This window comes from Impatiens glandulifera, chromosome 2 (genome assembly GCF_907164915.1).
Source record: "Impatiens glandulifera chromosome 2, dImpGla2.1, whole genome shotgun sequence".
NCBI classification, from domain to species: Eukaryota; Viridiplantae; Streptophyta; class Magnoliopsida; order Ericales; family Balsaminaceae; genus Impatiens; species Impatiens glandulifera.
Genome location: NC_061863.1, coordinates 66,915,073 through 66,942,083, shown reverse-complemented (window position 1 = coordinate 66,942,083; position 27,011 = coordinate 66,915,073). Strand labels below are relative to the sequence as shown.

General features: G+C 35.2%; 5 protein-coding genes across 7 annotated transcripts; 3 read left to right on the top strand and 2 right to left on the bottom strand.

Moving 5' to 3' along the window:
- The first annotated feature begins 1,407 nt into the window (after nt 1-1,407).
- Nucleotides 1,408-2,881, top strand: LOC124927515 (F-box/kelch-repeat protein At3g23880-like). Its single transcript, XM_047467943.1, has one exon. The coding sequence runs from the start codon at nt 1,556-1,558 to the stop codon at nt 2,738-2,740; it is 1,185 nt and encodes a 394-aa protein (XP_047323899.1). The 5' UTR covers nt 1,408-1,555; the 3' UTR covers nt 2,741-2,881.
- Nucleotides 2,882-5,214: 2,333 nt separating this feature from the next.
- LOC124927690 (F-box/kelch-repeat protein At3g23880-like) lies at nt 5,215-6,623 on the top strand. Its single transcript, XM_047468146.1, has one exon. The coding sequence runs from the start codon at nt 5,290-5,292 to the stop codon at nt 6,499-6,501; it is 1,212 nt and encodes a 403-aa protein (XP_047324102.1). The 5' UTR covers nt 5,215-5,289; the 3' UTR covers nt 6,502-6,623.
- Nucleotides 6,624-7,137: 514 nt separating this feature from the next.
- LOC124925798 (pentatricopeptide repeat-containing protein At5g57250, mitochondrial) lies at nt 7,138-12,043 on the bottom strand. 3 transcript variants are annotated; one of them, XM_047465902.1, is made up of 4 exons: nt 8,574-12,043; nt 8,306-8,501; nt 7,703-7,905; nt 7,138-7,622 (listed from the first exon to the last, which is right to left on the bottom strand). In XM_047465902.1, exon 1 carries the CDS (start codon nt 11,843-11,845, stop codon nt 8,675-8,677), a length of 3,171 nt encoding a protein of 1,056 aa, XP_047321858.1. In that variant the 5' UTR covers nt 11,846-12,043; the 3' UTR covers nt 7,138-7,622; nt 7,703-7,905; nt 8,306-8,501; nt 8,574-8,674. The 3 variants fall into 3 exon arrangements, with proteins under 3 accessions (XP_047321858.1, XP_047321857.1, XP_047321859.1); XM_047465901.1 differs by having other exon boundaries at nt 8,585-12,043; XM_047465903.1 differs by having other exon boundaries at nt 7,799-7,905; nt 8,585-12,043.
- A 965-nt stretch (nt 12,044-13,008) lies between these two features.
- Nucleotides 13,009-14,745, bottom strand: LOC124925277 (mitochondrial outer membrane import complex protein METAXIN-like). The gene is made up of 4 exons (XM_047465246.1): nt 14,625-14,745; nt 14,145-14,458; nt 13,797-13,857; nt 13,009-13,242 (listed from the first exon to the last, which is right to left on the bottom strand). The coding sequence occupies exons 1-4, from the start codon at nt 14,743-14,745 to the stop codon at nt 13,190-13,192; spliced, it is 549 nt and encodes a 182-aa protein (XP_047321202.1). The 3' UTR covers nt 13,009-13,189.
- Nucleotides 14,746-16,790: 2,045 nt separating this feature from the next.
- Nucleotides 16,791-26,582, top strand: LOC124927444 (ENHANCER OF AG-4 protein 2). Its single transcript, XM_047467849.1, has 12 exons — nt 16,791-17,220; nt 18,182-18,258; nt 18,548-20,644; nt 20,741-21,191; nt 21,285-21,393; nt 21,599-21,711; nt 21,794-21,981; nt 22,496-23,096; nt 23,196-23,610; nt 24,746-24,845; nt 25,006-25,118; nt 26,383-26,582. The coding sequence occupies exons 1-10, from the start codon at nt 17,110-17,112 to the stop codon at nt 24,814-24,816; spliced, it is 4,233 nt and encodes a 1,410-aa protein (XP_047323805.1). The 5' UTR covers nt 16,791-17,109; the 3' UTR covers nt 24,817-24,845; nt 25,006-25,118; nt 26,383-26,582.
- The last annotated feature ends 429 nt before the right edge of the window (nt 26,583-27,011 follow it).

Sequence of the window (27,011 nt, the reverse complement as noted above, 5' to 3'; positions counted from 1 at the left end):
TAACGCCAATGCAAATGAAGGGTCTGTCGGTGATACGTCTGTAGGGTCTGTCGATGGAGTACCCATTGACGCTCTTGCACTAGATGGTGTACCCATTGACGCTCTTGCACTAGATGGTGTACCCATTGACGCTCTTGCACTAGATGGTGTACCCATTGACGCTCTTGCACTAGATGGTGTACCCATTGGTGTAGGTATTGACCGGTGCGGCGTGCGTGCAACTGCTGATGCAGGACTAGTAGTAGCTTGGAAATTACTAACCCGTTCATAATTAAAGTCAATAACGCGTTCATGATTAATCAGTTCATGATGAGCCCGTTCATCTTCTTCTCCTCCTCCTTCATTATCACTTTCAAATAAAATTTGTTGAGAAACAACTCGAGAAACAACGCCGGGTATACTTTTTTGAGTAATGATTGGTAGTGTAGTATCTTGACTTGGGTACTTCTCTACTAATGAGACACAAAGTGGTGACGAAGACGACGAACTTCGACCCGATATCAACCGTGATAAATACATGCCCACATCTTTATCTCCCTCAATAACAACAGGGGGAAGTTTTGCAGAAGGATCATACATGACTTTAATCACTAAATCATATGCAGACTTTTGCACGTTAATCGTCTCATAGATTGTATCAACTAATTGAGCAAATGTAGTACATTGAGGTATATCCATGGTTTTGCATGATTGTGCAGAGAAAGACCTGGTACCATTGGCTGCAATTTGCCACTCTCCATTGTACACAACAAATACGTCAGCAAATACTTCAGCTGCAATTGAAAAAATTATAGTATCAATCGAGAGACACCGTAACAATGAAATGCAAGTAATAGTTATAAATGGTCTGGGGTGCGTTACGCATCTGCGTAACGCAACTACGTGACGCAACTGCGTTACGCAACTACGTGACGCAACTGCGTTACGCACCCGGTTTCCGCCGCGACGGTGGCATTCCACCTGCTCATTCCCTAATCACTACAGCCTAACAACCAAAGCAATCCAAGAGATAAATGAAGAAGGAGAAGAATACCTGTAGCAGCAGAAAGAGACATGGTGAAGGAAGAGAGGATTCAGCCGTCGTCTTCGTCGGTCGGTGGTTGGGTTTTTTAGAGAGAAGGAGGAGAAGGGAAGTGAAGAAAGAGAAGAAGAAAGAAAGAATGAAAAGAACTGATATTTTTTTCCTTATATAGTAAGGGCATTGTGGACTTTTCACAATGCCCTCAGGTGCGTCACGCAACGGGAGGGTGCGTGACGCAACGGGGGTATTTTCGGCAGAAAAATGTTTGGGGGTCACCAGCGCTATAAAAATCTTGGGCCCGCACCATCGGCTATTAGGCCCTATTTTGGGGTCATTTCCTCAAATTTCCCCATATTATATAGATCAAGATAAGAACGACCACCGAATGCATAAAAGTTAAATTAGAACCTCGATAAGGTCGACATGCAAATGAAACACTTGCTTTGATCTCACTTTCATTTTCAGAAAACCCTAATATATATTAGAACCCACCTTCTTCTTCTTCTTTCTCTCATCCAAAACCTCTCTAAATCGATGGAGTTCAAGATTGATCCTACTACGGATGCGGATGGAGGAAGAAATCGGCGCAAGACTGTTCAACTAAGCTCCGCCTCCACTTCCACCGTCTATCTCTTCACAGGCTCCCTGTCATCAGATCTCATTTCAGAAATCATAATCAGACTTCCCGTCAAATTCCTACTCCAATTAAGGTGCGTAAGCAAATCCTGGTGCACATTGATATCTGATCCCATATTCGTCAAGAAACATCTTAAGGCTTCCACCCAAAAGTTGGATTATGCAGACCATAGAATTATTATGAACACCATGACTAATCCTTTCGTTTTGAAAACATATTCAATGTCATCTGTTTTTCATGATGAATTTCCTAATCCAGATTTCCTCGATTACCCATTGAATCACTTACATCGTTTGGTTAAGATAGTTGGTTCTGTGAATGGGTTGCTTTGTCTCACTATCGGCAATGATGATGTCGTTATATGGAACCCAACTACTAGGAAATCAAAGAGACTACCCAAATCTGACTCTAAAATGTATCCAGGTCAATACGTTGTATATGGGTTTGGCTATGATGAAGATACTGATGACTATAAGGTGGTGGTTATTACATCTGAACTAATAAGTTTTGAATTCCCTTTGAAGTCTGATATTAAGGTTTATGGGTTAAAGAGTGATTCATGGAGGAAGATTGAAGGTTGCCCTAAAGACCTGCCAATGATTAATGCAAGGGGGATTTTTGTGAGTGGATCACTTCACTGGATTGCTGCAAGGAATGGGGAAATGGATGATTGGAGGAGTACTACTATCCTCTCTTTCGATGTGTCCAAAGAAACTTACTCTGAAATATTACAACCTCCTTATGGGGATGAGACTTCTAATCCGGTTCTTGGGGTTTTAAGTGGATGCCTATTTCTGCTGCGTAATGTTGAAGAGATCAAAGGTGAGGTATGGGTGATGAAGGAGTATGGAAATGTTGAGTCTTGGTCTAAGTTGTTTTCAATTCCGTATCTTGATGGTCCAATTGATTTCAACTCTACTTCGCCCATATATATTTTCAAGAAAAATGAAGTGATTTTGTTGTTAGGATTCCGTATGTTGTTGTTTAATATCAACAACAATACGGTTAGGTATCCCAACATTATGATTTGCTCTAGTGTAGACACTTATATTGAGAGCCTAGTCTCTCCTTGTCTTGAATGATGTCAATTCCCATCAGTAGATCGAGTGACGATGAAACGATGATAAAAACAATATATGTATTTTGTTTGTTTTGATTTCTTATTCTCAATTCTGATGTTTTATTTGTGTGTATATTGCAATCATAAAGCTTTTTGACCAGTATGGCTCAATGTGTTTGTGTTTTTGTTACCAAATTATGTTGAATGGTGACCCAATTAGATGCATTTATTTGAAATGTTACATCTTAAGTTTTGTTACTGAAATATCGTTATAATTACAAATCAAGATAGATCATAAATATCATTTTTTTATTTGTCTCAGTCCATGATTGCAGAAAATTGCAAAATTCTACAATACTCGTACTTTTAAAACCAACTATTGAACATTGTTTCTAAACTCTTATTCTTGATGCTATGGAATCTAATCGAAACGAACAGCATTTTGCCAATATTTACTAAGTTTAATTAGTTTTATTAATGGATTGCATGTAGATAATTGGTAGCAAATTGAAAAGATTTGATAATATATCTTACATATGGCAAACTTTGTTGGGTTATTGCAAAGTAAAAGTACTTACAAATAAACAAATACAACAATATTGCCATCATCTAATTTTTTTTTTTTTAAGACTCGTCATTTTTCACCAACTCTATCGTGATCTCACATATTTTTATACTTTGATCAATCAATATTTCATTCATATATTTTTAGTCACCAATAATTTGATACCAAACTCTTAAACCTCGACAAACAAACCACAAATTTAAATATTACCGGCCTCTTATTTCTCGACAAACCAACCACCAAGCCTAATCAATATCTCATCTCATGAACATTTTGCATCAAACTATCTCATCATCAATATTTCATTTATATATTTTTAACTACTAATATATAATTTATTATCGATATTTTATCTCTCGACGAACCAACCACCAATTTCGATGTTACCGACCTTTTATTCTCTTATTATTTTTATTCTGACCTCCGTAAACCAACATTTTATTCAAATGTTTAACCACCAATGTCTTTTTCATAAAAAGATATATATATATATCTATATAATAGTTTAAAAGTTGTGCCAGTGAGATTCGAAAATTGGTCTATATCGTCTACACTTAAACATTACACAATTTAAGATTATTAATTTATATTTATAATTTTTTTGTATGAATATATTTTATATGACTATTATAACGCAAAAAATTGATTTTTTTCGATTTTTTTTTCGATTACTCGATTGTTGTGCCTCATAACTCACATTTATCTCGAGTGAGACGAGTAATCAAAATGGTAAACTTAATTATAATGCATTTAAAATGTCGATTTAGACTAACTTTGATTAGTTGTCACCTAATTTATTCTCAAGAAATTAGAAAATAAAAATATTTTATGTATTCAAACGTATTTTAAAGATAGATTTTTAGTTGGTGTTTGCTTACATGTAAAAAATGACAATGACACCATGTAAGCCCATTAATTGATGATCTATATAAATTTTTCCTCATTTAAAAAAAAAATATTATTTTATATCTTATTTTGTTTATTCAATTATAAGCATGCGTCTAAAGTTAAATTCAGACTTAGACATTTGTCTAATTTTGTATCATTTTGTTTTTAAGGCATTGCGTCTATGTCATGTCATGAATGTTAACTCTAAAATAAAAATTTGCCAGTAAAAAACTCAAAAAATAAAATCCCTACAAAAGAAATAAAACATTAGTTAAAAAAATATAATACAAACAAACATTTATTCGAGTTTATTATTATTTATATATATATATATATATTTTTATTATTATAAATATTTTTTATATTTTATATATATTTTATTAGAATTTTCTTAATACAATTTATGTAAATAAAAGAAAGAACTAAACTCTTCAAACACAATTTTTTTTTTTTTTTTTTGTTGAAAATAATATTTTGAGAGTTTTGTATTTTTTTTTTAATTTTTAAAAATTAATTAAAACAGTTGCACAAAATAAGGGAGAAAATAAACTGATGAAGTTGTAATGATTCTATACGCCAAAACCAATGGTTTGAACACATGTGAGTTCTTGGTTCAGTTGGCTCATGAGTTGAATGTTGGAATATGAGACCGGGCATTTTTTTTTATCTATTTCCAAATCCACACATGTTTAGCTCTACACGAATACACATTTCCAAATCTAGTCCACACCGTAACAGGTAAGATCAAAGAAACTAAAGTTTTCTTATAAACAAAATGTGATTCTTGAACAGCAGGACATTGATCATATAATCATATTTTGGGTACATTAGATTTCTTAAATCATATTTAGAACGTGTCTAACATGTTTAGAATGACCAAGGGGTGTTTTAACACCCAAAACCAAAATAACTCGTTACTTAAAGTTAGAGCTTCGTTAAAACACTTAAGCCCCAAGTGATATTTGGGCCAAAGTTAAATCAAACAATTGCTTTATTTTAACTTTCAATTCAGAAAACCCTAATAAATTAAACCGAACAGAAAACCCTAATAAATTAAACCGAACAGAAAACCCTAATAAGGCTTCTTCTTTCTCTTCCTCCTAAACCTCTCTGAATCGATGGAGATGAAGAGTGATCCTACTACGGATGGAAAAAGAAATCGGCGCAAGACTATTCATCAAAGCTCCACTTCCGTCTATTTCTTCACAGGATCCCTGTCGTCAGATCTCATTTCAGAAATCATAAGCAGACTTCCCGTCAAATTCCTCCTCCAACTAAGGTGCGTCTGCAAATCCTGGTGCTCTTTGATATCTGATCCCATATTCGTCAAGAAACATCTTAAAGCTTCCACCCAAAACGTGGATTATGCACACCATAGATTTATTATGGTCAACTATACTCGTCCTTTTACTTTGAGAACATATTCACTGTCATCTCTTTTTCATGAAGAATTTCCTAATCCAGATTTCCTTGATTATCCATTGAATGACTTAGACCGCTTGGCTAGGATAGTTGGTTCTGTGAATGGGTTGCTTTGTCTCAGTATTGGTTATGATAATGTTTTTATATGGAACCCAGCTACTAGGAAATCAAAGAGACTACCCAACTATGACTCTTCTAAAGAGTTTCCAAGGCAATACGCTGTATATGGGTTTGGCTATGATGAAGATACTGCAGACTATAATGTGGTGGTTATTACTCCTAGAATGATAGGTTTTGAACGCCAGTCTGACAGCAAGATTTTTGGGTTAAAGAGTGATTCATGGAGGAAGATTGAAGATTTCCCTAAAGATGTGCCAGTGATTGATGCAAGGGGGGTTTTTGTGAGTGGATCACTTCACTGGATTGCTGCAAGGAATGGGGAAATGGAAGAAGATTGGAGGAGTACTTCTATCCTCTCTTTCGATATGTCCAAAGAAACTTACTCTGAAATATTGCAACCTCCTTATGCTTATGGGGAGGAGACTTTTATTCCGGTTCTTGGGGTTTTAAGTGGATGCCTATTTCTGCTGCTTGACTTTGAAGAGATCAAAGGTGATGTATGGGTGATGAAGGAGTATGGAAATGTAGAGTCTTGGTCTAAGTTGTTTTCAATACCGTATCAAGATGATCCAATTTATTTCAACCCTTGTTCGCCCATATATATTTTCAAGAAAAATGAATTGTTTTTGTTGTTAGGATTCTTTATGTTGCTGTATAATATCAACAACAATACAGTTACGCATCCCAACTTTAGGACTAACCTTAGGACTAACCTCGGAATAGACACTTATGTTGAGAGCCTAGTCTCTCCTTGTCTTGAATGGTGTCAATTCCCAACTACAGATTGAGTGAGGATGAGATGATGATAAAAACAATATATGTATTTTGTTGGTTTTGATTCCTTATTCTCAATTCTAACGTTTTATTTGTGTACATTGCAATCATAAAGCTTTTTGACCAGTATGGGCTACATGTGTTTATGTTTTTGTTACCAAATTAGGTGATTTGAAATGTTACATCTCAAGTTGTTTGTTACTGAAATATCAATATAATTACAAATCAAGATAGACAATCATAAATATTCCATGATTGCAGAAAAATGCACAATTATACAATATTTCTACTTTTAAAACCAACTATTGAACATTGTTTCTAAACTCATATTCTTAATGCTATGGAATCCAATCTAATGTATAATGGAATCTATTCGAAATAAGCCCCATTTCTCCAATAGTAAATATTTTAATGCACGTGTAGTTCAACTAACTGATAATTGGTTCATAACTATTAGTGTATCTATTTTGATGAGAAATCGGGTCATGGTTATAGCAAATTGAATTTTTTTTGATAATATATCTTGCAGGTTATTGTCCTTCATGCAAAGTAAGAACTAAAGCAATAAACAAATATAATATCAAGGTTTATAAAGATGTTGAGTAAAAGAAATTATAAAATGTGATTGATTTCGTTGTGTCAACCGAACATTACAATAAAAGATAAATATTATTTGTACATTGCAATTAGCTCCAAACTTATCGGTTTCAGTTTTAACCTCAAATAATGTTAGAATGATAATACTATACATAATTCGTTTCAACATAATGATCCCAAAAAAATAATAGGGATATAATTTTGTTGTCTCAAACACACAAGTATAGCAGCTTCAATCCCCAGTTTCCAACATTTAACCCATGGTCCCCGCCATAACACAGTCTATACAAATCATGCTCCAAAGAAGACTCCAAATACCAAACGATACACTACAATGCAAAAATAGACGAGGGTAGTCTCCACCTCAATGAAGCACATACACCATCGAACATACATCTATCGGCTAGAATCCCACTGTGGATCGCACTCCAGCCGAAAAAGAGATATTAGTGTGAACGATAGACTCCCACGATTTAATCTTGGTCAACCATATCCCTTTTCTGATTGACCGAGTCCATGACAATTGAGTCTTGACAACCTAAGTGCACAATAAAAATATCTTAATCAACTATATACAAATATAAAATGGAAGGATCAAGCGCTTAAGCAGATTTGAACCTTGTAGTTTTCAATGTAAATGCCACATGGAAAGCTCCCTAAGCTGTTACCAACCTCTCAAGGGGAAAAAATACTACTGCTTAACGAAGTGCTTACTAGGAAGCAATTTTGGGTTGGCTGCGATGGCATCTGATACATCCTTTGTTAGAATGACTGTCAACTTCCGCAAGGACCAACATTTTTGTAAGAATGGATGATGTCACCTAAGAGACACAATGAGAAAGTTAGATGTTTTGATGCAATTTATTGCGATGAATAAAACAGAAAGTATAAAAACTACAATAAATGGACAAATAGTCACATAACTTACACCACAAAAGGGTTCTATCATTAGTTGAATAAATGAATGAAGTTGTCTTGTATCTAAACTCTATAATATAAATTTATTGAGGATAGTATATTATTAACTAATTGATGTCCATTAACAACATTTATTAAAAGACCAACAAATTTTGACATAACCACCATGGTACACTCTTACTCTTAGCCACAAAACAAAATTAAACTGGCCTTTATCATCTATTATCAATTGTTTATCTTATGAATCTAGACGTGGTTTCTAAGTATAATGCAATTGTTTCTAACTTAACTATCCCGGCATACCTCCATGATTAAATCCCGATCAATGTTGTTTAGGGGGCAAATCAAATGCGGCAGTTGTGCTTTCGATCTACGTCTTACTTGATTCCTTTTCGAGTTTTCAATAACAAAACACCAACATGCCCATATTATCACCACCTTCGATCCATCAATTGTATGGAAGCAATCTCGAGCAACAATTTATCTCTTCGTAGCCATGCTGTAATAAAAACTTATAGAAAATTAAAATTGGATTCTAAACAAGTACAAAAGATAAAAGGAGATATATTACATTTGTCATACCGATTGGCATTAAATCATGTTCAGCATCATTCCTAATAACGACGTATCATAATCAATATTCACCTACTAAAAAGATGGATACATGCATGTTCATGAAATGCCTTTTACAAGCTTAGGAAGCAATTTCACTAACTTATTGGCTCTCTCGATCTCCCCATTCGAACAGTAGGAAGAAAGCAACTTATATAAAGAATGAAAATCATCATCATCATCGCATTTCGATCTTTCCTCCGATCCAACAAAAGGGTTATCGAAACCATTAGCTTTGAAGCTCCTCCTAACAGGGAAAAGCATTGACCCAACCTCTTCGAGAATGGTCAATGCTTCTCCAATACTTCCCTGCTCACATAACAATACAATCACATCTACAATGGATTCGGTTCGAGCTTGCATTTCAACCTTCTTCAACAGATTCAATACAGAACCCGTCTGAACCATCTCCCTCAATACGTTCCGACATTCCTCCATTCTTCCCTTCGAAAACAAACCTCTCAACAAATACATGAAGCCCATGAAGCTTGGCAATTGCTCTTTCCTTCTGAAGTCAACAAAGAACCGAAGAGCCCCTTCCAAATCACCTATCTGACAATACCCATAAATGGCTGCACTAACCGTGAACCCATTTGCTTTAAGTTGCCAAGCATCTAAACTGAAAAGAAGACTTTGAGCTTCCTCGACTAAACCCACTTTGAAAAAACCATGGACAAGGATGTTACATATCCGTATACCTGGCTTAAACCCTTTAAGGACCATCCCGTCAAATAACCTCTTAGCATCAACCAATTCTCCTTCTTTCGCAAGATACTCGATCAACGTTGCATACGTGATATACGAAGGAATCACGTTAACATCATCTAACGAGTTAAATAGTCTTAAAGCCTGAAGAAAACATCCTTGTCGGCATAAACCATCTATGATCGAATTGTATACGTTAACACTAAACAATATACCATTTTCCAAGGCTAATGAACAAAGATTTAAAGCCTTATCGATATGCCCTTTTCTAGAAAGACTGTCGACGATGTTTAAGTAATCAACCGCTTTGAGACCCTGTATACATTGCAGTCCCATAACAAACTTATACGCATCCAAAGCTCTGTCGTCGTTTATCAACTCCTCGAGAATCTTGGATGGTAAAGCGGTTGTTGACAAGTCAACGTTTGTTTTGCAAAGGAAATTTATAGCACAATCAACGTTTTTAACGTATAGGTAATAATAAACCGACGATTTAAGCACTATTGGGTGAAGTAAACCGTATTTCTTCAAGAAGATGCTAAAAGTCGGACCAATTAACCACATTTTACCGTCATTGATGAAAGCAGTTAAAATAGTGTAGTAAGACTTCTCCGAGATGATGTCATCACCCGTCTTCTCCGTGAACATGTAAATATTCAGAGCATCTTCACAGAAACCCTTTCTGCAGAGGAAACAAATGGCATCGTTTGATATTGAACTGAAGATTTGTACTAAACCTGAAACTCCTCTTCCACCATTTTTTTCAAACATCGCCTCAATCAAAACCAAGTAAAGACCTTCATCTGAGGTAAAACCTCTCTCGTTTTGCTCAATAAGAACATCAATGGCCATTTCCGGCATACCACATCTACAGAGTCCGTAAATGATGCTACTGTAACAAGAAACCGAAGAAGCCGACGATGGTAGACGACGACACTTGTCGAATATCTGTAGAGCTTCGTCCATCCTATCTGATTTACAGTAACCGTCTATCATAGTGCAATAAGTAACGGAATTAGCAATCAACCCCATTCCTTCAAGACCATTGTAAACAGCAACAGCATCTTCGAACAATCCAGCCATGAAGTTCGCTTTTATGAGGATGTTGCACATGATTATATCCATACAAATTCCAGATGTTTGTAGTCTCGTTTTTATTTCCGATATTCCTGCAAGATTCTCTTCCATTGTATACCCGTGGAGCAACGTACTATAGGTGACAATATCAGCACAAGATTTCCATTCCTTTGAGTATGTATTTGCATCCGAAGTTCTTCCAACTCTGCATAAACCATTAATAACTATGTTATAAGTGACGATGCTTGGTTTAATTCCTTTTCCTTCCATTTCATCGAGCAGATGAAAGGCACGATCAAGATCACCTATCTTGCATAACCCGTCTAGTAAGGTTGCGTATGCAAGTTCATCCATTATAATCCCAGATTCCTCGATGAAATTGAATACTGAAAATGCATTATCAACTTTTCCTTTCAAACAGAATCCAAACATAATTGCAGTGTAAATGACTACATTTGGTTCCAATCCATCCTTCTTCATTTTATGCAAGAAACCGATAGATTTCTCAACTAGTCCTTCCTTTGAAAACCCATCGATTAGTATGGAGTAAGAAATGATATCCATCTTTACATTATTATTCTCTAGAATCTCTTTATGCTTGTGTAAGGCCTTCTCTATATGACCCAACTTGAAATGATCATATATCCAACTACTGTAGAACACAATATCGAAAGCTAATCCTTCATTCTGTTCTATAATGGAAACCAAATTGTAAGCATCATTGAATCTGCCTAACCTACAATAAGCACTTAAAAGTGCTGTATAAGTCGCAATATTAGGCCTTAATGCGCCTGTGTTTTCAGCATGCTTGTAGAACTCATCTGCTAGTTCAGGTTTACCTATCCTACAGAACCCTGAAATTACTGAACTACAAACGAAATTATCAAAAGGGTATCTAATTTTCTCGTTAGCCATTATCTCCAGAACTTCAACAGCACAATCCATATTTCCTTGTGAGCAAAAACTGTAAATTAACGAGCGGAAGGTAGAAGACGAGGGCACCATACCATTGATGTTCAAGCAATCCCGCAATAATGAAAAAGCTTTACCTGGGTTATTTTGGTTGATGCAGATGCCTTGAATTAGAGAATCCCAAATATGAGACTGTCCCGTCTGGGTCTTGATGAACTGTTCCGCTTCTGTGTATCTCTGCTCCCTGAGCAGGACCTTAACTATTATTGAGCGAGAAAGGTTGTCGATTTTAATATGATTGGAGTTCATCTGAGAAAATAAATTAAGTACTATCTTGAATTGAAGGTCTTGACAGAGAACCATAAGCAATTGGTTGAAGTGTTTGATGGTCGGAGTGAAACCACGTTTTAGCAGCGTTTGTATAGGGAGAGAATAAGAGAATCGTCTGAAAAATGAGATTCTGTGGAGAAGCGTATGCGATCGAACCATCATCCTGAGACCTTGCGCCTGAAGTTTGGGGCTTCCTAAAAATGCCATGGATGTATGGAGCAGCCGACTCCGATAGATGAATTGAGGGAAATGAGTCACAGGTCACACACTCACACATGGAATCAAGATTTTACGAGTTAACTCAAAATGACTCGACAAATAAACTCTGAACTAACGCGGCAGCAGAGGAAATCTTCGGTCTGTTTTTTCTTGATATGTTCAACTTCGTTTGGTGTCTTGATATGTTCAATTTCTAGGGTTTATGAAATTGAAACAGAGATTGAAATGGAAACAAAGTGATGGACGGACCATCTCCCTCTTTTATTAATAGTAAAGTATTCCCTCTACTATTCTAACTTTTACAATCATAAATTGAAGTCAAAGATTGAAGCTATTTAAATCGTTTAATAATAATTATTAAACGAGTAAGAATATACGAGGAGGAATTCGGTATCATGAATGTCATCATTTCCGACACCATTCATGACACAAAATTCCCGATTTCTATCTTTAGTCATATTACAACCATAAATGAATACAGTCATTTGAGTATAATGAAAATTTGTTTTAGATATTCTTGTGTTTCAGTCAATTAATGATCTTGAAGTATAAAACAATCTATTCAATCATACCCATTACACATACTCGTACTTAAAAGTTATCATAAATGAATATACAGATTTCAAATACATAGTTTTACAGTAGACGATGAATATTAGTCTTGTTTTCAGTTGGTATCTGATTTTGAGCAATGATGGTTTGTCTTGATTCTCCTTGATTTAACCGGGCATATATAGTTTGTTTTGATTCTCCTCCTAGATTGGTGCTCAATTTGGAGGGTAGTACACAATGAAAACTCGTTGTAGGTATTCCCAGGTTTCAGTCGAATACTCGCATTGAAGAAGAAAACACTCTATTTGTGACGCTTCTCCAAATCCACCTGGTCATATAAATTCCATATTATCTATGTTAGCTGAGAAGAAAACACTTGATTTGTGACGCTTCTCCAAATCCACCTGGTAATATAAGTTCCAGATCATCTTTGTTAATTGAACCTTTAACAGATACATTGATATCGTGTTGTTTAGTTGTAGTTATCGTCGTCATCATCATCCATTTCCACTTTCCCGTCATCATCTGAAACCCCAAACGATTGAAAAGTACACTAGAACCACTATAAGCTGTGTTACTAAGAAATATTTACATCCTATTTTTGGGTCTTGAACCTACATTCAAATATTAAGAAAGTTAGAACCAGCAAAGACAAATCAAAATATACAAATGAGATCATCTCAAGAAGACATAATCCAACAGGAAGGAATTCCTCGCCTTTGAACTGACCGGATAGAAGAAGTCGAAGAACCATTATCAATGAACTCGGTCTTAAGTTGCTCAGCATAGTGTACGAGTGTTCCAATAAGTTCCAACCAAGAATGGATGTCTCCTGTAGTCAAAATAATGCACTTGTACTTCACCATTGTGAAAGTAAAAACTTAACAGCTAAATCAACCAAAACAAATTGAGACTAAGAAGGAGACCAACACAACATCCCACCGTCACAACATCTGACTTCAGTCGAGGTGCTTTAAATGAGAATTTATCAAGAGACTTCCGCCTTCAATTTCTTTTTTTTAAAAGGGTCAACCTTTTCATTAGAATAAAATGAACATTTACAAAAAGCAGAAATAACACTGATACTTCAGCCTCTTAGTTTAAGATTCTTACTATTTGAGCTACTCTGGAAGGATAACAACTAAATCAATATTAGAATTACAATTGGTAGGAAGAAACATAATTATAATCATAACAGTTATTGTAAATCCATCCACCAACATTGATATAAAGAAAGAAAATAATCATAAAACACAAGAATCCAAGAACTGCATTGAGGATAGACTCCTATCTATCAAATATAACTTGAAGTAAAAAATCCTCATGGTTCAATAATCTTACCAAAATTAAGAGCCAGATCATAGGTTAGAGCAAGAAAGGTACTCACGGGTAAAACATGAAGAGTAAAGAGTGTGTGACCGAGGAAAACTGCATCCAAGCTCATTGTCCTAATAACAGAAGTTCATACATCAGTTCGCATCTGCATAAATTTAATCGAGATCTTCCAGGAAACATCCTTTTCAAGTCAAATCAACGAACAATTCAAGTATATTTAAAATGTGCACACCATAGGCAAGTTTAGTTACCTGTTTTAAAAAAAGAGCGCTGGTCTCCTAATCTATTCGAGAGAGAAGAGTAAGCAATTCCTGCTCTTCTTTAAACCCGTCGAAGGAAGAAAACTATAGCATAAATCATTTTCCAATGCATGAACAGGATAACATAAAACGTTTGGTACCTCCTCTTCTCTTTGAAAACAGTTTTCCTTAGTCAAACCGAGCAGTTGTTTTGTAAGGCGGACTTGCTTCAAATATAAAAGCTTTTCAATTGGCCAAGGGAGATCACAATAGTATATCTTGTGTTCTGAATTTCCATCTGAATTCACCCACAGTTCATACATGATTGCATCCTTCAGCCACGAAGAAGTCATAGCAATGGTGAATACCCTAAACTCTAAACCCATTTCAGTGTCCAAATTAACGATTCCATCTTTTCTTAAGCTCTCAATCACACAACCTTTCTCATTGTTGTATGTCACGTATGGAATTTGATCTAGGATTCAATTATCGTGTTCTTCTTTTACTTATTTGACAAACATATATGTGTGAAATTGCTGATTTCCAACGTCATGTTAGATTCATTCCAGTCAATCTCCTATTCCGATCTTATGAAGTAAGCCCATCAAACCATCTGCAATTGAGAGAGGGATAGAGAGAACCTGAATCGGGATGAATGAGGTTGAAGTTCAAAGTAAAAGGAATCTGATCAAACTTGAGATAGAAATTGTAGGGTTTCCTAGCCACAAGAATCAGGTCTTCCTTATCTCCAGCTTCTTCCATAGTTAGCCAAGATTTCAAATTTACAAAAACCCTAATTTTTTAATAATTTGGGGGCGCCGTCAATTGGATCACCGTCGGCCAAAACCCGAACTGGACTGCAAACGGTTTACCAAACCGATGATGTGACGTGAACCGGGTTCCTGAACCGAGTTATAAATGGAATTAAAATAATATGCATATATAAAGATTTTTTACTAAAAATAAAATCATCCTATTTATGTCAAATACATTCAATTTTGATGAACGTTATTTGGATTTATTTATTAAATATTAAAAAATCAAAATATTTTAAATAGAATTTCCCAAATAATTCATTTTTACACATTTTTTAACTAGATTCTTCTAAATAATAGTTTCAATATGATCATCCAACCCTAAATTATAATATGATTTATAAAAAATAGAAGTATACACCAAATTTAAAGAAAGAAAACCCAACAATATAATTTTTATAAAATCATACAATTTTTTCAAGAATATATACTATTTTATGTTTGGTAATGTGAGTTAATGTATATATTAAGTACTATAAGAGCTTGTTTGATGAGTTTTTTTTATTAATTAAAATATTGTTTTTATTAAATTTTAATTTAAAATATATAAAAAAATGTTTTAAAAATCTTAAATAATTTACTTTTTTATCAAATAAAATATTTTTCAAACAAATTCATAAGAAGATGAAAGATACCTAATTATCTAATAAATGGTTATCTTTTGTTGATCAGACCTTATCATTCAAAAACAATTTTTTTAAAAAAAAAAATAAGTATGAATTGGCTTTAAATTAAAACAATTAAAAACATAAATTTAGTCTTCCATTAGACAAAAAATAATTTAGTGTTAGAAATATAAATAAAATTATATTAAACACTTCAATATTTTCAAATTGATTTATATATATTTTACCCATTAAATATTAATATATATTAAACTCAATCAATTTTTAGTACAAATTATGAATATTGATCAATTATTTTGGTTAAATTTAAATTAAATCATAATTGATAGATTTATATTCTATTACTAAGTTGTTGATCACAATAATTAATGTAATTAGGGGATTGAATCCTTCGCGATGAAAATGTCCTCTTCCCGAACCTACTTAAGGGTATTTTGGGTTACGGGTGGGCAAAAGGTTCAAAAGACACCGAGCCAAAGCGAGACATAAAATCTAAAAGTTATTTATGGTCATGAGTTTCAACTTACACATCTGTAATATTATAAATAATATTTTTTTATTTAGACGTGTTTAAGTTAATGAGTGACAATTAGGTCACGGGTGTTTAAGTTAATGAGTGACAATTAGGTCACGGGTCAGTGAGTGGCTCACTTTCTATACATACGACAACATAACAAATAAATATGTAATAAGTATTGCTATTTATTTTTCAACTAAACGGTAGATAGAGTAATTCATGTACTCACGATCACGAGTTCCAGCTTTCAACGTCTGTAATATTAAAAAAAAAAAATTGTTTAAGTTAATGTGCGTCAATTAGGTCGGTGGGTGGTTGAGTAGCTCACTTTGTATAGATACGACAAACCGTTACAAATAAATGTGTAATAAGTATTGCTTTTTATTTTTTTTCGTAAAGATGATTTAAGCATTTTGCATTTGTTTATTTTATGTTGTATTATTATTGCTCATTGATTTATTTATTAATGATATTCTTGTTTATTAAGATATGATATGTTTTGTTTCAATTTTCATTAGCTCTCTATATTAAAAAAAATATATTTATTTGTTTTATAATAATTTAAAAGATTAAATACTAACTATATTTTAATAAAAAAAAATATAAAGAATAAAAGATATACATTGTTTTTGATGAAACCCTAAAGATGAAAGATAAAAGAAAAAAAGTAGCCAATGGTTTTCAGATATTTTTGGATTTATTTCTGAAAGTAAAAGCTGATAAATTAATTCGTATTAAATTAATAAAATAAAATAAAATTAGTATTTCTCAAAAAAATCCGGTCTTTTTGGTGGAATAATAAATTGGGGTTCTTTTGATCATATATTCCATCATCATAATCAACAACAACAACAATACCTTTGAGGCTTCACCGTTCAATACCTCATTCATTCATTCTAATGTGTGCAACTGGCTGCCTTCAACTGCGATATCCCTAAAACGATTTTGGATTCGAAGACGAACTCTATCGAATCCTAAATATCGGCATACATTGGACTCTCATACTTCCCCTGTCTTGTTTAGCCCTTAATCCCAACTGGTAATCGCTTCAGGCGATTGCCCGTAATGTTCCAGGGCTGTCTTTGTTCAGGGTTTTGTTTGCTGGGATTTGATCCTGATCGGATATCGACGGAAACTAATTTGTTTGTAGGTACACTTTGATTTTGACATGGCTCCAGGGCGTAGAAAACCCGCAAAAGGTTTAAAATCGAAGAATGACTTGCTCGTTGGGGATTTGGTATTAGCAAAGGTCAAAGGCTACCCTCCTTGGCCTGCCGAGGTATAATCTGATGTTTTATGTGTTGTACATCTATTGAAGTTTTCTGTGTCTGTTTGTATTGCTTCAAGTCATGGTGTTTTTAACGATGTTTGGTCATGCAATTGGCTAGGAGTTTTGAGTGTTATCTAAACCCAATGCGGAATCTTTCTTTCTTCTTTAGTTGTTATCTGTTTAAGTAAACTATTTGGCTTGACTTTACTTGGTAGATTAATGGTGTAATCTTCTTTCTTTTCTGTATTGAACATCTATTGAAGTTTTATGTCAATGGTGTATTTGGATTTGGTCCAAGTCTTGGTGTTTTTGATGATGTCTGGTCATGCAATTGGCAGGAGCTTTGAGTCTTATCTAAACTCAATGCGAAATCTGTCTTTCTTCTTTATTTGATATCTTTTGAAGTAAACAACTTGGCTTGGCTTGTCTTGGCTTGACTTGGCAGATAAATGTTTCACCCAGTGTTGTAACATTCTTGGATGTGTTTCTAATAATGAAACTAACCTCAATAGTCATGTTAAAGTTGGGTTTGTTCAACCCATTCGGGAGCAGAATAAGATTGCTATAATTTTTTTTTTTTTTTTATATTTCCTACCTTGTGAACTTGAATGAATACCTTTTAAATCATTCATTCACTGGTTTTGCTCATCTGGAGATGAGACCTTACGTAGGCTGTGGTTTCTAGACTTGTTAAGCAACCTTTGGTTGTGCAGTAGTTTTAGTTTACCAAAAAATCTGTATCAAGACCTCCTTATACTGCTTGTTGTTTGCATTTAAATCTCCTTGTTGTATTTGTATTTGGTTATTTGCAGTTCATGCATTTGGAATGTAGTAGCTCATAGTTTTTTTCCTTGTTGTAGTTTCATCTATTTCTGTTTGTTTTACGTCATCATAATTCTCGATGAATCTTCCTAACATTATTCTGTGGAGTTGTTTGTAAAACACTGTTTTATGGATCTTCATTTTCCAGATTAGTAGGCCAGAAGATTGGGAGAAAGTTGCTGACCCCAAGAAGTTTTTTGTTCGCTTCTTTGGCACAGATGAAATGTAAGTGAACATTTGCTAGTTTTTACTTAGTTCATGCCCAAGGAATGATTCATATTCTTCATTTGATGTTTGCATATATTAGGAAGAAATTATAGTTGTAGAATGTTTCTCAATGTTTTGGGATCTGTATCCACTGATTGTAAGAACCTGATAATAAACATGACTCTCCAAGTCCATAGGCTGCTGAAAGTAGCAATTTGTTCCTTACCCTCAGTTGATTTTGGTAGTTTTTCAGCTTTTTGCTTATTATTGAAATATTTACTCTATATCAATTCTTTTTCTTTTACAGTGGTTATGTTGCCCCACCAGATATTCAACCATTAACTAGTGAAGCAAAGAGTAAACTCTTGGCTAAATCCTCAAGCAAAAAAGTTAAATTTTATGGCCTAGCGGTAAAGCAAATCTGCGAAGCATTTGATGAGTTGCAGCAAAGGAAGAGAAAGGATCAATCTGATAGGTCATGCCGTGGAACTGGGGCTCCATCTAATGAAGATGTAGAATCTGATGCTGAGGTGGATGAAAGAAAAGACACATTTCGAGGAAATGGATTGAGTCAAGAGACAAACTCTAGGTTGGAGCATAGTTCACCGAAGCAAGATGCAGTGGGATTTGAGCAAGTAATATCTAAAGATGTAAGCTGTCTTCCACATATTATGCATTCTGATACTAAGAAAGATGTGTCAGGAAGTAGTGCTGAATCAACAGAGGAGTTAGTGGCAAGTTCCATTAATCCTCTTGATAATAATGGACAAGTTTGCAATAATGAAAAAACTTTAGTTGGTTTTATTCACCCCAAGATCTCCAATGTAGCAGAGTCAGCTGAAGGCTTGTCTCTTGGTAAGAGTGTTAGCCCAATTAATATAGAGGAAAACCATTCTGGCGAAAATCTTCTGACCCAAAAGGGTGGTTGTTCATCTTTACCGGTCTCTTCTTGTGCCACATATTCCAATGGTGAGAAGATGGAAATTATTAATAGACATCAGTCACATAAAGTAGCTACTACGGGGTTGAAGAGGAAATCTGATAATGATCCTGAAACACATATACAGGTCTCCTCTGCTACGACACCATCAAAAAACGAAAATCCCAACAGTGAAGCTGGATTTCCTAAACTGGTTGATGATGTAAGAGAGACGGGGCAAACAAAATTCTGTAAATTGGGGAAGGAATCAAACAAAGATATCAAATCTGATTTGGATGTCACTGGTGGACAAAGATCAAAAAGACTGCCTGGTAAGAACCATAGAGAGGCATCAGTTAGAATGGAGAAGGTTGTTGAATCCCGCTACAAGGATTACTCGGAGTGTGAAGCTTCTGAGTTAAAGAATAGACCTCGTCTTGGATGCAGAAAGAAGAATATGGAGTCAGACAAAGTGACACTGTCTCCTCCTTCAAAAAGGGTTAAAAAGGGGGTTTTGGAGGGTGATGCTAATGAATCAACATCCGTAATAAACAAGAAGAATGTCTTTAGAAGTTCTGTTTTTTCCAGAAAGAAGGTAGGGGACAAGACATTATCAGGCAGTATGAGGACTGATAATCACGCAGTGACCAGACCTCGGATAAATAACACATCATCTGATATTGCTTGTGAAGAAGATGCTTTACTGCAAACTAAGCACCATGGCCAGGCAATGGTGGTCATGACCGACTCCACCTTCACTAATGTTGACAGTAGAATAGAAACACATGGTGTTAAGAGTATGACGTCACAAGTTAATAGAGATAGAACTCCTGTTAATCTGTTGCCCACCAAGCGAAGGGTGGTCCGCTTGTTGGATGATGATGATGAAGGTTCACCTAAAACTCCTGTTCATGGAGGCGCTGCTAGAAAGGCTTCTTCCTTATCATGCTCTGAATTCGATAGAACCAACAAAGAACAAAGTCAGATTTGTGTTGATGAATCTGCTCTGGAGGATTTGGGTAGAACTGAAGATGGTCCTCTTAAGGAATGCTTGCCTAGTCGCGACCACACTCTGGAGATGACACCTAAAAATGCAGATTCTGGGCATGCAATCATTTCTGTAGGAGAATCAGAACATAGCAGATTATCATCTAAGAAAGCTAGAATAACTAAAACTCCACCTAAAATGCTATCTTCATCTGATTTAATGGGCAAGCCAGTGACAGAACCGAAGAAGGCCGTCCGGGCTTCAGTTATTGCATGTAGCAAGAGTGCTCAGAAGAAACAAAAGATTGAATTGGATAGGAGAACTGGCTCAGTTTCTGATGACTTTAAAAAATCTCAAAGTCAATTGATCATGGACAAGAGCAAGCCTCATTTTCTTGGAGAAACTTCAACTAGTTCTCCAAGGTCTAGTTTCCAAATTAATAGTTCTGATACTCTTAAAGGAAACACAAGGGACGATCTCTCTATTCATCATGAAAGGTAGTCCTCCTTTTCTTCTCCTTATTTTTTTTTTCCTCTGTTAGATTTCATTGTCTACCCTACTGATCTCTGTTGCATTTGTCTGAAAACCGGTAGAGATGGAAAGACTAGTATGCCAGTTGAAGGGAGATTGTTGGACATGGATATGTCTATGAAGCATCTGATTGCTGTTGCTCAGGCAAAAAGACAACAAACTCAAATGCAAAATCTTGACCATGACAGTCTTGGACAAGTTGACGTGCCTGTTGGAAGCCCAGCCAATTATATGCTGGGGCCGAAGATGCAGGAACTTCATCCTCGCACATCTGTGTTTTCTGTACTTGCTCACGAATTTCCATCCGATAAGCTTCCTGACATAGCAGAAGCTGAGGCAAGTTCCAGTTCAGAGCACCAATCTGCTGAGGGTCTAGCTAGTGCTAATACTGAGGCTGCTGTTGCTCGTGACGCTTTTGAAGGAATGCTCGAGACACTATCAAGGACCAAAGAAAGCATTGGACGTGCAACTCGTCTTGCAATTGATTGTGCAAAGCATGGTGTTGCGAATGAGGTATCTGGCATCGTCATTTCATCTTCATTTATCATTATTTTTGTCTTCTTAATATACAAGAATTTCCATAGTGAATTATTTGAATTCTAGCAGATTGTAGAACTACTCATCCAAAAATTGGAGACCGGATCTGGTTTCCGCAGGAAAGTGGATCTATTCTTTCTGGTGGATTCAATTACCCAGTTTTCGCACAGTCATAGAGGTAGAAAAATTGAGATTCTGGTCCATTTCTCTACTTTTGCATAATTAATTTGGTGTTGAATATTTTTGTAATTCCAAAACTTCGTTTGGTAAATGAGTGAATTATATATATGTGCTATTGACAATCTTTGCTATCAAGGCAATGTGGACATGTCTTTGAGACAGTGCTGCATGATTTTGATTCCCGTGCTTGTGGTTCTTCCCAGGTATTGCTGGTGCCTCTTACGTTCCTGTAGTTGAAGCAGCATTGGCACGGCTTGTAAGAGCAGTTGCTCCTTCAGGTGCTTCTGCTCGTGAAAACCGTCGTCAATGTCTTAAGGTAGCTTGTTTTGTTTATGAAGTTCACCTCTTATAAATTTAGGTGATAATTGAAATGACATTGAAACGAATTATTGTCATAGGTTTTAAAGTTGTGGATTGAGAGAAAGATTTTTCCTGAGTCTCTTTTGCAACGCTATATAGATGATGTTGGAGGACTAACAGATTATTCTTGTGCCGGTTTGCTCATTAAACGCCCATCTCTATGTGAGCGATCAGTGGATGATCCAATCAGAGACATGGAAGGGATGCTTATTGATGAGTATGGAAGGTCTGGAACATTTTTCTTTACTGTTCATTATTACTGTAATTTATTGCGTATTTATGCTATCAGGTTTTCAAATACAAGAATTGTTAAACATGACTACTTTTTTGGTTTATACTATCACGACCTGATAAATCTATAGTTAATGTTCATACTTGAAAACCTTTTTTTTAATAACATAGTTCATAATATATATAGAATTAAGACTGGTTGACTGTGACTGCAAAACTCCATGCATTAAGGTCATTTGGTGTTTTTAGTAGATAAGGGTTCCCCTTCTTTTCCCTTTTGGAGTGCATTTTTGTTTCCTTATCTTCCTTTGGCCTACATTGGGCAAGGTTTTCCCTTGTCTGTGATGGGGACCATTTTTTTTGTGTTGATTTAGCTAAAAGCCTAAAACAATCCAGCAAAATTGCCTTGGGGATCAAGCCGTAATAACAATGATGCCTGGCTGCCTTTTTTATTTTTCTATAAATTGTTAATATTAGAAAGTTAATAGTGCATAAATTTCTTGTATCAGCAATGCTTCAACGCATGGCCTTGTCACCTTTCCAGCATTCGAAGAAGACGAGGAAGAGGATCTTCCATTCAGTTCCCATTATCAAACATGTGTTAGTTCACCTGTTGAACCAGTCCCACCTGCAGGGGAGTCTAAAATTTGTATAGTTACTCCAAATGATAGACACCACCGGACCTTAGAAGATGTGGACGGTGAACTTGAAATGGAAGATGTATCAGGACACTCAGAGGATGCTGCAGATCACTTGCTTGATCTTTCCCCACATCAAGACAATTCATATAGGACCTTGAAAGTTGCTTCAGTCAAGTTTGATGCTTTTGATGCTTTATTAAATGGTTCTCCACCGTTACCTCAAGAGTCTCCTCCTCCAACACCACCTTTGCCTCTATCACCCCCTCCGCCTTCGCCTCCGATACCTCCATCAACATCACCCCCACCCCCGCTTCCACCTCTTCCATCCTCTCCTTACCCAAATCATCAACCGCCTCCAGGTCCTCCACCATTATTTCTATCTCAATTGCCATTCCAACCCGAGCCTTCATCAGCTGGACAACAGTTTAATCAACATTCTGCTTCAAATGAGTGCTATAGTGCTCCAGGAGTATGTATTCTGTCTATTTCTCTTGCTGTAATCATTCATTTTTTGGTCCAGGGCATGTACGCTTTCTCTTATGTTTTAATATGTGGCTTATGTTGACAGGGGAGCCAGTTTGTCCAAATGTCGATGCAAGCTCCTGTGGAGGTTCATGTTGATGCCCCACAGCAGCAATGGTTTGGTTCCTTGAGGACGTCAGAATACGCAAACCATGACGCATATTTTCAACCCCAAGCTTCATATTCCATCCAGCCATATCAACCTAATAATGCCCCTTTTATGCAACAAACTTACCATCCTGGCCTTCCTCCATATTCCCAGCCCAGTAATTTCTCATATCCAGCACCAGTCATTCAACAGCAGTCCTTTCTGCCTCCACACTTATCATCAAATCCTCCAGATTGCATGAGACAATATGGCAGTGATGATAAGTGGAGGATGATGAAAGGTGAGCCCAGTGCACAAAATCAGTGTGGTGTATGGATGCCAGAAATGAGACCTCCGTCATGCTCTGTACAAGGTAGTGTTTGTCTTTTTTTACTTCGTTTATATTTAGCTCTGTAAATGTGCAGTGTGTAGAATAGTTACCATCTCTTTATTTTCTGGCATAGTTGCTGAATGTCTGTGATTCTTTAGCAGTTTGTTTTAATACTCTGCTGGAGAGTTATTCTCTTAAAAGGTACACATAAAAGTTTATTCGGTATGCATCTGATCTTCAAACCAAAGTGAACTTAGAAAACCCAATCAGCATTCATTAGGTTGACTATCTGAATTTCAGTTGTGCTAGTACAATAACTTTTCTGTTTGTGGTTTGGTTTCTTCTCTTGGTCAAATGATACATAGAATCCAAACTCCCTAGACTCTCTAGCTGTGCACTTAGATTTTCGAAAACATTTTTTTATTGTCCGAGCTTTAGTTGGTAGTTGAACAAACATGTTTTGAGTATCTTGTGACTGTTAATATTTTTAACCTCCTGAACAAAACATAATTAGTGAAATATCCATTATTTTACATTGACCATATTCATAATTGCCAAATTCAAGGCTTTACTAGTTCGGTTGAACTCTAAGCAGAAAACTTTGTAAATGAGGATAAAGGGTGACTCCTCCATGAAGAAATGGCTTTACTAAAAAAAACATGTTGTAATTCATAAACACTATCTAGAATGTTAGTTCGCCCTTCCTAACATATGTTTGTTTGTAGCAAAAAAGTAAAACATTACCTGGAAAGCCATTTTATCAAAAAGTGTATAAATATGGCTTCAGTCTATGGACATGGAAGACAATGTCTACATTTTATACTTGTGCTTTGCTTGGTTCAGAGTAATGCATTTCCTTTTGCCCCATTTTGAAACACTTACTCTGTTTCTGTATCCAGACACGGATGAGAAACAACCAATAAATTTATGAGTCTATTTCTAATTAAGTTTATTTCAACATTATCTCATTAACATATACATCTCTGGATCCCGACGTTTTATATACTGGTGTTTCCAAATGAGAACACACTTATATATATATATATATATATATATTACTGTGTGTATTATTATACATACGCTAGTACATTTACATTTATTTAGTAGCTAGCTAGCTAGGAACGAGTTCCATGGCTTCTTTGTAGAGGTAACTAATTAATTTTTTGATTTTTCTCAGGTTATGGGATTTCTCATGCGATGCCTAGTAGACATGATATGCTGTCCCATAATGGTTGGAAACCTGCATAGTACATATTCAACATTTTTTTATTTGTTTGGTGAGTCCTCAATCCTCATGAGTAGACTCCATCCTCCATCTGTATAGATGAGACTTGCTTGTTTGGTTCAAATAATACCTCTTTTTTTTTTTTTTATCAAATGCCATATTGCACTGTTCTGTGGGCTCATCAATATTCTCTACGTTCTTTTCTTTTGCAGAGAAGAGAGCCCTTTTGTGAACTTTAACAATTTAAATGGAGATATGAGACAGTTGTGCAGACCCTTGACAGTAGTATGTTGTAATTTCTCCTGGCAAAATGTCCAATGCAAAGGTTTGCCATTTGCTGATTGTGTTCTTCATGATCAGTCCCCCGTTTGCATTTAATACAAATACATCTGAATCTCTGTTTGACTGGTATATTGAAGTCTAAGTTCTCAAGGACACAAATTTTACTCAAGGATTCATCTGTTTTGTTTTTACAGTGCTACATGCTCTTGAAGTTATATTTACAAACCAATATTTTCTCATTTCAGAAAATCCATTTAACATGCATTCATGTAGATTAAGAGTATCGTGTTACCTAGAGATTGTTTGATGTAGGTATTTTTTTAAACAATCCAATTTTTTGAAAAAAATACTTGTTTGATGTAAGAGTGGATTATTCGAGGTTATCTAGGTTTAATGACTAAAATCTCCTTCGTTTTAATATTTAAAAATGTTTTAAAAAGCCAAAGTATCGGTAGTTTAGTAAAAGAAATTTTTGAAAAAGGATAGTTTAGTATATTGTTTCTTGATTTGATTCATAAGAGTGATTTGACGATAGAATAATGGGTTATTTGGATTTAACAAGGCCTAAGATTACTGGAAGTTCATGCTCCTCTGATGAATGTGCCTTGGTTCAGTGTTTGTTTCCCTAGTAGCTATGTCACATGTAGATTAAGGTTTGAACTTTGAACAGAGGCTGTTGTCTTCATGATTTGAATACAAGTTGACCCATTTTGAAACACTTTTTGATTAAGGTTTCTGCATTTGTATACATACATAATCGTTTGAAAACTAAAAGAAGCGGCATAGATTGAAAATTTTATTTTGGTTTCTGGTTCCAAATCCAGCAATAGATTTAAAAAGTTTTTCCAAAATTGTATTCTTGTTGAGACATCCATGCAAATTGAATTTGACCATCAATGCGTTTCCTTGCCTCTCATCGAAGGAAGGTCAATCTCCTCGAAAAATATAAATAGTGACATCGTGTCTTAGGCCTTGTTTGATCTCGGGTTATTTGAAAACAACCTGTTTGCTGTGCACATTCAAATAACCATGTTTTTATTACCAAATTGCCCTATTAAATATAGTTACAAAAAATAGAGTTTAGTTTGTTTGATGAGGGGATTGGTATTGGATATTGAGTTGTTTGGAATTAAATCTCAAATAACCAAGGCTTGATGAGGGGTTTGCAGCAACAAGAAGCTTATTTAGTGATTCTATAGTGCCAACTTTATGTCCAAGAAAATCAAAAGTGTGTTCTTCAAAGTTTAACTTATTCTCGAGAAAAACGTTAACATAAGAACTAACATTGTTGTTACGGGTTGTGACAGATGTTACATGTGATGGGAAATGGATCTTGCTTTGTTGTTGAGATTTGGCTTAATCTGAGGAATGAGGTTCAATCATCTTAAGAAGAATTTTGAGGTAAATACATCATAGAGAGACAATAGACTTGTAAAAGAAACCATTTCTAAAAGTAATTGATACAATTTTTTTTTTCTTAGAATTATATGATGTTATCTATATTTGATATATTGGTTCAATATTTTGTTCATTCGGACCCCAAATGGTTGTCTGAGAAAAACAATTTTGAAACTTATCTTCTTGTACTGTACTATTTACATTTCTGAATAGTAAATTCTGCTTTCTTTCTTTTTTCTTCTTTTGGCTAGAAACATGTTTCCAATTTACCATGTGAAAATGAGATTTTTATTTTATATGCATAATGATAAAATAGAACAACTCTGGGTAGTTCAAATGAAAAGAGTATTTCTTACTTAAGTGACATAAGTTCTCAAAAAGTAATATTCTTGAAAATTAATTGTGAAAATTGCTACAAAAAGAATACAGCCAGCGTTTTCTTTACTCTAAAATCAAAACTATAACATTTACAACAAAAACTGCTTTCAAATAAGCCAAAATATATAAAGCAAAGAAAGCCTAAAATATATACAATCAG

Excerpts from the sequence above, each read along its gene's own strand:
- LOC124927515 (XM_047467943.1), top strand. The coding sequence starts at position 1,556 with ATGGAGTTCAAGATTGATCCTACTACGGATGCGGATGGAGGAAGAAAT.
- LOC124927690 (XM_047468146.1), top strand. The coding sequence starts at position 5,290 with ATGGAGATGAAGAGTGATCCTACTACGGATGGAAAAAGAAATCGGCGC.
- LOC124925798 (XM_047465902.1), bottom strand. The coding sequence starts at position 11,845 with ATGGCATTTTTAGGAAGCCCCAAACTTCAGGCGCAAGGTCTCAGGATG.
- LOC124925277 (XM_047465246.1), bottom strand. The coding sequence starts at position 14,745 with ATGGAAGAAGCTGGAGATAAGGAAGACCTGATTCTTGTGGCTAGGAAA. Across the intron at positions 14,459-14,624 it reads CCTCATTCATCCCGATTCAG|ATCAAATTCCATACGTGACA; the intron begins GTTCTCTCTATC and ends ATTGAATCCTAG. Across the intron at positions 13,243-13,796 it reads TTACTCTTCATGTTTTACCC|GGAGACATCCATTCTTGGTT; the intron begins GTGAGTACCTTT and ends ATTTTGACTACA.
- LOC124927444 (XM_047467849.1), top strand. The coding sequence starts at position 17,110 with ATGGCTCCAGGGCGTAGAAAACCCGCAAAAGGTTTAAAATCGAAGAAT. Across the intron at positions 20,645-20,740 it reads CTCTCTATTCATCATGAAAG|AGATGGAAAGACTAGTATGC; the intron begins GTAGTCCTCCTT and ends GAAAACCGGTAG. Across the intron at positions 21,712-21,793 it reads ACCGTCGTCAATGTCTTAAG|GTTTTAAAGTTGTGGATTGA; the intron begins GTAGCTTGTTTT and ends TTATTGTCATAG.